At 44.0% G+C, this 13,337-nt stretch overlaps 1 protein-coding gene across 1 annotated transcript in view; it reads right to left on the reverse strand.

Annotated features, from left to right (window-relative positions):
* The window catches only part of LOC120026163 (talin-1-like), a 156,274-nt gene that overhangs the window by 22,490 nt on the left and 120,447 nt on the right, over positions 1 to 13,337 (reverse strand). Inside the window, exons 27-33 of the mRNA XM_038970989.1 lie at positions 11,601 to 11,703; positions 11,188 to 11,246; positions 10,790 to 10,852; positions 10,274 to 10,413; positions 8,590 to 8,754; positions 7,652 to 7,817; positions 4,800 to 4,922 (exon numbers count right to left, since the gene is read on the reverse strand). Of these exons, the coding sequence (XP_038826917.1) occupies positions 4,800 to 4,922; positions 7,652 to 7,817; positions 8,590 to 8,754; positions 10,274 to 10,413; positions 10,790 to 10,852; positions 11,188 to 11,246; positions 11,601 to 11,703 (819 nt within the window). The remainder of the gene's footprint in view (positions 1 to 4,799; positions 4,923 to 7,651; positions 7,818 to 8,589; positions 8,755 to 10,273; positions 10,414 to 10,789; positions 10,853 to 11,187; positions 11,247 to 11,600; positions 11,704 to 13,337) is intronic.

Consider the following 13,337-nt stretch of genomic DNA (forward strand, 5'->3'; position numbering starts at 1 on the left):
GAGACTGGGAAGAGAAAGAGAAAGAGAAAGAGAGAGAGAGAGAGAGAGAGAGAGAGAGAGAGAGAGAGAGAGAGAGAGAGAGAGAGAGAATGGGAGAGAATGGGAGAGAGAGAGAGAGAGAATGGGAGAGAGAGAGAGAGAGAATGGGAGAGACTGGGAAGAGAAAGAGAAAGAGAATGGGAGAGACTGGGAAGAGAAAGAGAAAGAGAATGGGAGAGACTGGGAAGAGAAAGAGAAAGAGAATGGGAGAGACTGGGAAAAGAGAGAGAGAGAGAGAGAGAGAGAGAGAGAGAGAGAGAGAGAGAGAGAGAGAGAGAGAGAGAGAGAGAGAGAGAGAGAGAGAATGGGAGAGACTGGGAAGAGAGAGAGAGAATGGGAGAGACTGGGAAGAGAGAAAGAGAATGGGAGAGACTGGGAAGAGAGAAAGAGAATGGAGAGACTGGGAAGAGAAAAGAGAAAGAGAGAGACTGGGAAGAGAAAGAGAGAGAGAGAGAGAGAGAGAGAGAGAGAGAGAGAGAGAGAGAGAGAGAGAGAGAGAGAGAGAGAGAGAGAGAGAGAGAGAGAGAATGGGAGAGAGAGAGAGAGAGAGAGAGAGAGAGAGAGAGAGAGAGAATGGGAGAGACTGGGAAGAGAGAGAGAGAATGGGAGAGACTGGGAAGAGAGAAAGAGAATGGGAGAGACTGGGAAGAGAGAAAGAGAATGGGAGAGACTGGGAAGAGAGAAAGAGAAAGAGAGAGACTGGGAAGAGAAAGAGAGAGAGAGAGAGAGAGAGAGAGAGAGAGAGAGAGAGAGAGAGAGAGAGAGAGAGAGAATGGGAGACTGGGAAAAGAGAGAGAGAGAGAATGGGAGAGACTGGGAAAAGAGAGAGAGAGAGAGAGAGAGAGAGAGAGAGAGAGAGAGAGAGAGAGAGAGAGAGAGAGAGAGAGAGATAAAGGGAGAGACTGGGAAGAGAGAGAGAGAGATAAAGGGAGAGACTACTGTGACTTTGGTTCCATTAAAAGCACTGTATAAAACCCATGTATTATTATGAAGAGAAAATGTAGTGGAGGGACAGGGTAGAGTTCTAAGGTTGCCAGGAAGGCCGGCCACACACACTTCTATAGCCTTGCCCTATGCTCCATTCCGGGTCAGCAGGGGGAGGAGGGGGAGATTAGTGCAGAGTTACACCCTCAGCTGTCAACAGACACTTCAGTCTTGAATCAGATGATTTATGACTGACAGACTTAAAGAAGGGATAAAGTACAGGGTGTGGTTGAGGTCAGTGTTTTGGCTATAAAGTACCTTAGGAAAACTTTACTGACAGCTGTGTGTGTGTGTGTGTGTGTGTGTGTGTGTGTGTGTGTGTGTGTGTGTGTGTGTGTGTGTGATACGTGCCCCCCTCCCCCCGAATCATGTAAAGTACTACACTGAACAAAAATATAAATGCAACATGAAAAATGAGACCAACACTTTACATGAGCTGAAATAAAAGATTGCAGAAATTTTCCATACGCACAAAAAGTTTATTTCTCTCAGATGTTGTGCACAAATGTTTACATCCCTGTTAGTGAGCATTTCTCCTTTGACAAGATAATCCATCCATCTGACAGGTGTGGCATATCAAGAAGCTGATTAAACAGCATGATCATTACACAGGTGCAACTTGTGCTGGGGACAATAAAAGGCCACTTTAAAATGTGCAGTTTTTTCACAATGCCACAGATGTCATTTCTCTATCATAAGCTGCCTCCAACGTTGTTCTAGAGAATTTGGGGGTGCTGAAGAGTATTGCTGTCTGTATTAAAGCCCTTTTGTGGGGAAAAATGTATTCTGATTGGCTGGGCCTGGCTCCCAAGTGGGTAGACCTATGCCTACCTATGCATCGATGACGTCGGCCCCACAGTGACCGTACGTACATACCCCAACCGAAAGCCATGAATTACAGGCAACATCCGCACTGAGCTAAAGGGTAGAGCTGCCGCTTTCAAGGTGCGGGACTCTAACCCGGAAGCTTATAAGAAATCCCGCTATGCCCTCCGACGAACCATTAAAAATTCAAAGCGTCAATAGAGGACTAAGATTGAATCGTACGACACCGGCTACGATGCTCATCGGATGTGGCAGGGCTTGCAAACTACAAACGACTACAAACGGGAAGCACAGCCGCGAGCTGCCCAGTGACATGAGCCTACCAGATGAGCTAAATAACTTTATGCTCGCTTTGAGGCAAGTAACACTGAAGCATGCATGAGAGCACAGTTGTTCTGGACGACTGTGTGATCACGCTCTCCGTAGCCGATGTGAGTAAGACCTTTAAACAGGTCAACATTCACAAGGCCGCAGGGCCAGACGGATTACCAGGACGTGTACTCAGAGCATGCGCTGACAAACTGGCAAGTGTCTTCACTGACGTTTTCAATCTGTCCCTGACTGAGTCTGTATTACCAACATGTTTCAAACAGACCACCATAGTCCCTGTGCCAAAGAACACTAAGGTAACCTGCCTAGATGACTACCGATCCGTAGCACTCACGTCTGTTGCCATGAAGTCCTTTGAAAGGCTGGTCATGGCTCACATCAACACCATTATCCCAGAAACCCTAGACGCACTCCAATTTGCATACCGCCTCAACAGATCCACAGATGATGCAATCTCTATTGCACTCCACACTGCCCTTTCCCACCTGGACAAAAGGAACACCTATGTGAGAATTCTATTCATTGACTACAGCTCAGCGTTCAACACCATAGTACCCTCAAAGCACATCACTAAGCTAAGGACCCTGGGACTAAACACCTCCCTCTGCAACTGGGTCCTGGACTTTGACAGGCCACCCCCAGGTGGTAAGGGTAGGTCAATAAGGGGCCCCCTCAATAAGGGGGCCCCTCAGGGGTGCGTGCTCGGTCCCCTCCTGTACTCCCTGTTCACTCATGACTGCATGGCCAGGCACGAATCCAACACCATCATCAAGTTTTCCAATGACACAACAGTGGTAGGACTAATCAACAACAACGACAAGACAACCTATAGGGAGGTGGTCGAGACCTGGTCGTGTGGTGCCAGGACAACAACCTCTCTCTCAACGTGATCAAGACAAAGGAGATGATTGTGTACTTGCAGGTAACCATGTTTGACAGAGGAAGAACATGATTCCAAGCACCACCCTCCTTTTGAAGCTTCCAGTCTGTTATTCGAACTCAATCAGCATGACAGAGTGATCTCCGCCTTGTCCTCGTCAACACTCACACCTGTGTTAACGAGAGAATCACTGACATGATGTCAAGCTGGTCCTTTTGTGGCAGGGCTGAAATGCAGTGGAAATGTTTTTTGGGGATTCAGTTCATTTGCATGGCAAAGAGGGACTTTGCAATTAATTGCAATTCATCTGATCACTCTCATAACATTCTGTAGTATATGCAAATTGCCATCATACAAACTGAGGCAGCAGACTTTGTGAAAATTTATATTTGTGTCATTCTCAAAACTTTTGACCACGAGTGCATGTATGTATGTATGTATGTATGTATGTATGTATGTATGTATGTATGTATGTATGTATATACAGGCGCACACACACACACCACACACACACACACACACCACACACACACACACACACACAACACACACACACACACACACGTTCAAAAGTTTGTGGTCGCTTAGAAATGTCCTTGTTTTTGAAAGAAAGCTACTTTTTTGTCAATTAAAAAATAACATCAAATTTAGTGACATCACAGCCTTAGCAGCAGTCCTCAACTGGCAGCTTCATTAAATAGTACACCCACAAACACCAGTTTTCAACGTCAACAGTGAAGAGGCGACTCCGGGATGCTTTTGAGGAGTCTGTTTGTCAAACTAGACACTCTAATGTACTTGTCCGCTTCCCAGTTGTGCACCGGGGCCCTCCCACTCCTGTTCTGTGAAGGGAGTGGTACACAGTCTTGTATCAGATCTTCATTTTCTTGGCATGTTCACGCATGGAATATCCTTAATTTCTCAGAACAAATAGACTGACGAGTTTCAGAAGAAAGTTATTTGTTTCTGGCCATTTTGAGCCTGTAATAGAACCCACAAATGTTGATGCTCCAGATACTCAACTAGTCTAAAGAAGGACAGTTTATTGCTTCTTAAATCAGAACAACAGTTTTCAGCTGTGCTAACATATTGCAAAAGGTTTTCTAATGATCAATTAGCCTTTTAAAATTATAAACTTGGATTAGATAACACAATGTGCCATTGGAACACAGGAGTGATGGTTGCTGATAATGGGCCTCTGTAACACCTATGTAGATATTCCATAAAAAAAGAAAAATAAATCTGCCGTTTCCAGCTACAATAGTCATTTTACAACATTAACAATGTCTACACTGTATTCTGATCAATTGGATGTACACAAAATGTGATTTTTCTTTCAAAAACAAGACATTTCTAAGTGACCCCAAACTTTTGAACGTGTGTGTGTGTTTTGAACAGTAGTGTATAATAAATAATATAAAAGTGCAATTCATTTAAATCATTTACTGTATATAAGATGGAGACTGGTGTTAGAGACCCAATACGTGTTAGTGACATCACAGCCTTAGCAGCAGTCCAGAGCTACAGAGAAACTGGGGACTATTACATAAATTATATTGAAAGTATTTTTCCAGTTTTATTGAAAGGGTAGAACGAATGAGACGAGACAGATAGATGGACATAGTGTGAAGACCGGTACAGGTTTGGGATTCGATCCCACGCAGGCAAGGGATGTCATATGTGCCGAGGGCAGCAGCCTTTTGCCCTGGATCAACCTCAGCCCAGAAGAGGACTATTTTACCTTGCAGAGTTCTTCAGCTGCAGCATGGCAGGGTCGTCGTGATCTTGCCTGCAGCGCCTTGGTAGCGCTGATGAGGTCACTCAGAGCCTTGGCAACGTCTTTGACAGCGTTGATCAGGACCACCTATAGGGCCCACCAGAGAAGGAAACAAGTGACTGGAGGTTTACAATGGTAAAACAATGACATCACTGGCTGGTAACGCGCACGCACGCACGCACACGCACACGCACGCACGCGCACTGCACACGCACACGCACACGCACACGCACACGCAACGCACACGCACACACACACACACACACACACACACACACACACACACACACAAAAACACACACACACACACACCCACACCACACAAGCGGAACATCCTCGTGAAGAATGATGGAATGGGATGGTAAGAGATTCACAGGTAATAGGAATCTGACCAAAAACCTCAGTGTCTAATCATACTAATAACAGTGTCATTTCATACCAATAAACAGTGTCTATTCATACCAAATAAGTGTCTAATCATACCAATTACAGTGTCTATTCATACCCATACAGACTTGATGACCAGCAGATAAAGGCAGTTAGGTTTGATGACTTGTCATAAAGGTGGGGACCACTAGACAATGTATTGAAAGAACTCAGTAGAGCATTCTTCCTAGATTTCCACTGACATTGTAAATGAAAAGTACTCCAGACAAAGTAGCAATTACTGGGAAAAGAGGTTGAACAAAACAGCCTGTTGTTCAAATTAGCGCATTCACCATGCATTGTGGGGCATGATTACCAATAGGATGGTTAGGGAGGAGCCAAGCAGAGAGTGGAGCACAGTCTAGAAGAAAATGGAACACCATTGGACAGATCGGAAATGGACCAATCAAATGAGCCAAATCCAACCCATCAATATGAGCCAATCAAACCCAATCGAATCGAGCTGTACAAAGTGGGGTGGCTAGTTAGTCAGAGCCCGGCAGCAATAAACATTAAAAACGTTAAAAACGTTTCAAATCAACCGTATACCGTAAGTATTAGGATGAGAAACACCTTTGAAAAACATCAGAATGAATAAAGACCTCACATATGCCTTTGGTTTTGTCTGCATAGCTGACCTTGTAAACAGGAAGTCGTAAATGCTGATGCTCTTGGAAACTTTAATGCACATTGGTGGTTTCTTAAGGCTATTGTGTCTTAAGATAGAAACCATGTCAGCAATTCAGTCGAGAACCCTTAATTACATTAGCTGAAGAATGAACGTCCACCACAGTTAAAAAGTCAATCGTCTGTAGCAGGTTGAGGCATGTGGTGGCTAATGTAGTTACTGAAGGGAGGGGCATGGAGTGTAGCATTATCAACTCAAAACATCTTGCTACACTTGGCTCCTCCTGTAGCTCTCTGAACTCTAGTCATGAAGATCTGCTGTGTCTGCAGGCTTTTCATACAGCCCTGAAGATCCATGATTGGTTGATTATTTAAATCTTGGCCCGTATCCCAAAGTCTCTCAGTGTAAGGGTGCTGATCTAGGACGGTTTTGCCTCGTAAAAAATAAGATTATATGGACAGATGGACGATGATCCAGATCATAATGAATAAGATTATATGGACAGATTCTAGATCGGCACCCCTACTCTGAGACACTTTGTGATACAGGCCCAGGTGTGTTTGAAATGGGCTGGAAATAAAAGCCTGAACACACCAGTAACTCTCCAGGACCGAAGTTGGACAACAGAATGAACGGACCTCAGTGGGTCACCCAGTGTGTCTTTATTCATCCTAATCTCAACCACAGACAGATGTCTTTATAGTCTGTGTAGTGTATACACTATAAACTGATGGCCACTCCAAAGAGCACAGACAAGGACATTTTGAGTCAGTTCATATTCAGACAAAAGGGAAGAGATACCCACATTTGTACAGAGATCTGTCCCGTGAAAGAAAAAGAGCCCTTTTGAAGTGAACAGAGAAGAATGAAGAGAGGAAGGCAAGCCAGAGAGAGAGCACTCGATTAAACACTAGTATAAAAAGCATTGCAAGGTCTTACTACTACTACAAAACAACGACTCAATAAACTACTACTACTATAAAAACGACTACACTACTTTAAACACACTACTTATACTACTACTAGTACTACTACTACAAACAAAGACGCTACTAATAAACGACTACTTACTACTACTACAAACCCAACTACTGCTACTATAAAACGACTACTTACTACTACTACAAAACGACTACTTACTACTACTAGTACTAGTACTACAAAACAACTCTGCTACTATAAAACGACTACTTACTACTGCTACTATAAACGACTACTTACTACTGCTACTATAAAACAACTACTTACTACTACTAGTACTACTACAAAACAACTACTTACTACTACTAGTACAAAACAGCTACTTACTACTACTACTATTGCTGCTACAAAAAAACACACTTACTACTACTAGTACTACAAAACAACTACAACTACAAAACAACTACTACTACAACTACAAAACACTACTGCTGCTGCTACAAAACCACTACTTACTACTACTGCAACAACAACAAAACAACTACTTACTACTACTACTTACTATAAAACTAGCCGATTATTACTACTACTCACATAACTGCTTTGACAAAAGTCGATAGACCCAGATATTGGCTTTGAAATGAAAAGTAAAAGTTTCAAAGCAAGAATAGTGTATGGAAATGGCTTTCTTTTGAATCAAATTTAAATTCCAATGTAATGTGAGTCTCCTTATTTTAAGTTAACTAGAGATATTAAACTAGAGATATTACTGGCACCTGAATAAAATGTCAGTGCTTTTGGATGGGAACAATATTGTACGACCATGCTTCTAACAGCGTACCTGTGTCTCGGGGTCCTCGGCGCCCAGGCTGGCGGCGCCCAGTTTTACCACGTCCGGCCAGTTGGTGATGGTGATGACGGAGGACTGGCAGCCTGGGCCAGTCTCTCCTGGCTGGCCCCGGCACCAGAGACCAGCAGCTTGTGTCCTCCACCAGCGCCTTGGCTGTCTTTAGGGATGTGCTCTCTGGAGGGGCACCATGAGACATATGTATTCACAGTTATTTATGTAATATCAATCACTGTTTAGAGCTGTTTATGTGCGTGATGTGCATGATAGTGTGGGACGACACCAGTATCGCCATAACTCCTTAGTATCGTGGCAAGGAAACAAAACACGAAGCGGATGTAACTTCTTTAGGAAAACATCCCTATGTTGAAATAAACATCATTGAATTGTCATCCAGAGTCACATGTATTTATTAACAAGCTATAACACACAGGTTTTTACATACAGCAGGTTTTCAAACGGACCAAAGCCTGGATCTGCTTCATGTTAAAAAAATATATATGGAAACATATTGTGTCTGGTATCGTCCCGGCCCTAGAGTATAATAGTATTGTTTCTGGATAATGATGACGTGTTCTATGGGTGAAGTACACAAATAACTGACACAAATAAAGTTCTATCAAATATTGTATAAAATCTCCTTTCTACCTTGTATATTCCACACATAAATGAAAAGACAGACCTTAAAAATTAGGGATTAACCACCTTTACCCTCCAAGCCAACAGTTAATACCCCAGTATCAAATATTACACCAGGCTACCATAGTTTAACCCCAGCATCAAATATTACACCAGGCTACCATAGTTAATAACCCAGCATCAAATATGGACCAAATACCATAGTTAATAACCCCAGCAGTCAAATATACACCAGGCTACCATAGTTAATAACCCCAGCATCAATATACACCAGACTACTGGATATACAGTACCTGTGGTCGGCGAAGGTTTCAGAGTTCTCACGGTTGAGCGTGCCGGCGGTGGCGAACATGATGGTGGTGTCCACAGGTCGGCGATGATGCCCGACACAGTATGGCCGCTGTGATGCAGATTTGGGTGCCACGTACCAGCCTGAAGGCCCCCAGCACATGAGACACCTGACGGAGAGAAGAGATTTAGGTTTAATGTCTGCAACTCTGACATGGTCCAACTGGTGATTTATTAAGATCCGACCAAACAGACACATTCAATCCCAATCGGAGTATTGTCAATCACGGGAAACCAGTCTATTTCAAATTTGTCCTGGCAAGGTCACAATGTAGCGTTTGTTGAAGGCATCACAGTCAAACAGACAGATACCAGGCTTCCTTGGGTTTCTCAGGGGCTACACACGGTCCTCTCCTATGTTAACTCAAATTCACATTCAAAATACTTTATGTTCCTGTGGGAAAATTCTTTTCTGGAGGGTTTATAAAACACAGTAGGCTTAAATAACAAACAGAGGACAGTACAAATTAAAATGTTTTTAAAAAACAGGGGCTAGCTACATGTAGGTAGGAAGAAATACAGATAGGTCATTATGGCTCACCTTCTCGGTAGACCTTGCGTGCGCTGTCGATCAGCTCCTTCTTGGTGAAGGAGTCGTTGGGACTACACTGCAGAGCTCCGGCCGTTAGTCACCAGCCCAGTACAGTTGAAGCCAGCTCCCCAACCTGCTTCTTGATGTGGGAACCATCTGGACAAGGACAGGAGTTGGACTCTTTAGAAAGCTCTTTTCAGTGCCGTATCATTCAGTAATGTCCTTAAAAAAAAAAAAAAAAAGGTCTTAAGCAGACCCTCTTATCCAACTGTCAGTCCAGCGCATTCAACAAAGGCAGGCGAGACAAACCACATAATCACAGTCACTACAGTAAAACACTTCCCTCCATAAAGCAGCCATCAGCAAAACCAGTGCTGTTGTAGAACTACATTAGAATCTCTGGTATGAATCTCCTCTGTAGTATTTCTGTTTCCCCAACCACGGACTGGAGAATTATCTTCTAATAAAACTGCATTTTTTCACTGCATTATCACACTGGCATGAGAATATGTATTATTCTACTTAGTCAAACATATAAGTCACATTAATATAATACATATGGTCATCAGATACCTCGTCGTTCTCTGCAGTGATGGCGCGTATTTGGCCTCGGTGCTAGCTCTCCAAACTCATTAGTAAGCTCGCTGGCCAAACCTCCCAAGTCATCTGGGTTGGTGTTTGGACTTAGCACCTGAAAAAAGCAACCAGCTTTTATCTAATCTCTTTCATTATGTTTTTTCCTGAGGAAGAGAATGTCCCTGTATGGAAACAAGATTTTCTACAGAACTATAACCATTACAACATCATGTCATCAGGAAGTGGATGTCATTCACAGGAAGTGTTTGTCATTCATGGTTTGATGATGACATCCAACACTACAACCCCCGACAGTCTAACACAAAACTTACAACCCCCCCACAACCACATCACAAACTCACAACCCCCCCCCCTCTCACCCTCCTCACCATCTCCTGCACGGGTGACGGCGATGGCTTTGGCAGTCTTCACCTATGGTCGTCTGGTAATCCACAAAGGAGCCGTCGGGTCGAGCGCAGGGCTACCTCCCTCTTGTTGATGGCGGCGGTGATGGAGTCCACCCATGCCGCAAGGGCGCCCGCAGCGCTGCGTCTCCGACAGGGTGGCGCCCAGCGTCTACGCCTCCTTCATCATCTGGACGGACTCCCCACCCCCCCCCCCCTCCCCCCCCCAAGGAAAAAGCCTCCTGGGTGGCGGCCGCCTGACAGACAGACAGAGGACAGATAGAGACACAGAGACAGACAGAGACACAGAGACGACAGAGACACAGAGACAGACAAGATCAGTGGAATGTCGTACACATCAAAACCATAGCTCGGGCGCAGGTAGATACATTTCTATTGAGTGTTACCATGTCGTGTTTCGCCTAAGGTGCCACTTACAGTAGGAATAGACCTAGACAGTACCTCGCTATATCACGGCATAATAAAACCATATACTGCCATTAACATGATGATAGGATGCCTGCCCTCTGTCACTGGTAGACCGGAGTAAATGTTATATGTTAGTCCTTAGAAGACGCTTTTATCCAAAGCGACTCACAGTACATGCGTGCATACATGTTTCTTTTTACGTACGGTGTGGTCCAGGAGAATGAAACCCACGTATCCTGCGTGAACGCGCCATGCTCTACAACTGAGCTACAGAGACACATAAACACATTAATGTCAAATATTTCAAAATACATTAAAGTTGGAAATAGATGATGTTTTCCATGATGTCATAACGCAACATTGGTTTCCTCCGGCCTCCTGCCGTGTATACATCTGCGGGCTGCTTCGTACCGTACAGTATAGTTATGTAATGTACGGTTAAGTATAGTATAGGTCTAGTATAGTACAGTATAGTGAGAAAGCAGACCTTGGGTTTCCCTCCGGCCTCCTTGGCCGTGTAGAGCATCTGCATGGCATGACTCGGTCCATCGTCTGGTCTGGTCCTAACACCGCCATCTGCTGTTGGCTGCTCTGAATCTTACTGGCCGTTCCGCTGGCTTGCCATTATGAGGGGCTCCGAAGTAGCTCACCATCTGAGACCCTGAAGAGGAGGAAGAGAGAGAGAGACACGAAGAGCGAGAGGAATCAGACAGGGAGTGTCGAACTTTGAAGATCTGGAGCAAGACCAATTGTTGTTGAGAATGTTCTATTTTATCCATTGCTGTATGTTTTTGTCAGACTTCTCAGCCGCTGCACGAGTCTTTGAACCAAAGTAAATTAGTACAAATTCACTAATATGACGGTATAAATACAACCTTTGAAGCTTTTTATGATAGAAAAAAGCTAGCACGTTGGGATTACTAAAGATGTAATTCCTATTTATTAGACTGTAAGGTATAAAGCCAGACAGATGTGGAATAATGTAAAATAGGCCAAGAGGATGGGGTCTTCTTACCTTGTGTCCCATGATGGGAAGCCTCAGAGCGGGCTGCGATGGCCACCGGCTCTATCAGATTGCTGATCTCCTGGACCGACGCTGCCAGCTCCTCATGCAGAGCCTGAAACACACACCCCACAACCTGGTAGAAGCATAATACACAAACACATAGATGTACTGGAAATAAGCTACAAATGGTATAGTATATATAATCGGGTGGTTCCGAGCCTGAACGCTGATGGCTGACTGCCGTGGTAATATCAGACTGTATCACACCTCTCGGTCCTTATTGCTTTAATGGTATAGTATGGAATAGTATAGTATAGTACAGTATGACATAGTAATGGTGTTAGTGAGTATGGTAATAGTATGACATAGTCAAGGGTAACAGTAGGGTGCGGTCCAGTATAGTACAGTATAGTAACGGTATAGTTATGGTACAGTATAGTACAGTATGGTATAGTACGTATGGTATAGTGTAACAGTTTAACTTTTAGTACGTCCCATCGCCCGACGACGGCGCGAACCAGGACCCTCGGCACACTCAACACAGTCACCCACTGAGCATCGTTCCCATCGCTCCACAAAGGCGCGGCCCTTGCAGAGGCAAGGGCTAACACTACTAATACAGGTTTCAGAGCAAGTGAACGTAACATGATTGAAACGCTATTAGCGCGTACGCCGCTAACCTAGCTAGCCATTTCACATCCGTTACACTAGCAATAGTATAAGTATGGATAGTAGGTATAGTACGGATAGTATTGTGTGGTATGTATAGTATGGTGCGGTACAGTATAGTCAGTATAGTAGCGGTATAGTATGGTACAGTATATACAGTATGGTATAGTTACGTATGGTATAGCATAGTATAGTAATGGATAGTATTGTGTGGTATGTAGATATGTCATGGTAATAGTAAGTTATAGTAAGGTATAGTATAGTAATGGTATAGTATGAATGGTTACAGTATAGTATAGTCATGCACACATCTACATGTCTTTTGGAAAATATTCAAAGCCCTCAACTTTTTTCCACATTTTGTTAGTTACAGCCTTTCTATCATCATCCCATCAATTCTACACACAATAACCCAATCAAAGTGGACAAAGCAAAGACAGGTTAATTGTTTTTAAGCAACAAAAAACCACAACAAAATTACGACATTAATAGACATTTACTAAGTATTCAGACCCTTTACTCCAGTACTTTGGGGGGTTGGAGCACCTTTGGCAGCGATTTCAGCCTTGAGTCTTCTTGGGTATGACGCTACAAGCTTGGCACACCTGTATTTGGGTAGTTTTTTCTCCCATTCTTCTCTGCAGATCCTCTCAAGCTCTGTCAGGTTGGATGGGGAGCGTTGCTGCCACTATTTCAGTCTTTCCAGAGATTTTTGATCGGGTCAATACGGCTCTGGATGGGCCACTCAAGGACATTCCGTGACTTGTCCCGAAGCCACTCTTGCGCTGTCTTGGCTGTGTGGCTTAGGGTCGTTTGTCCTGTTGGAAGGTGAACTTTTGCCCGGTCCTGAGGTCTTTGGAGCATAGTTTTCATCAAGGATCTCTCTTACTTTGCTCCGTTCATCTTGCCTCGTCTGACTCGTCTCCATTCCCTGCCGCTTAAAAAACCCCCACCAGCATGAAAGCTGCCACCACCTGCTTCACAGTAGGGATGAGCAAGTTTTCCTCCAGACGTGGATGCCTTGGCATTCAGCCAAGGTTCCAGCTTGGTTTCATCAGACACAGAGAATTTTTTCTC

The sequence above is a fragment of the Salvelinus namaycush genome, chromosome 31 (genome assembly GCF_016432855.1).
Source record: "Salvelinus namaycush isolate Seneca chromosome 31, SaNama_1.0, whole genome shotgun sequence".
NCBI classification, from domain to species: Eukaryota; Metazoa; Chordata; class Actinopteri; order Salmoniformes; family Salmonidae; genus Salvelinus; species Salvelinus namaycush.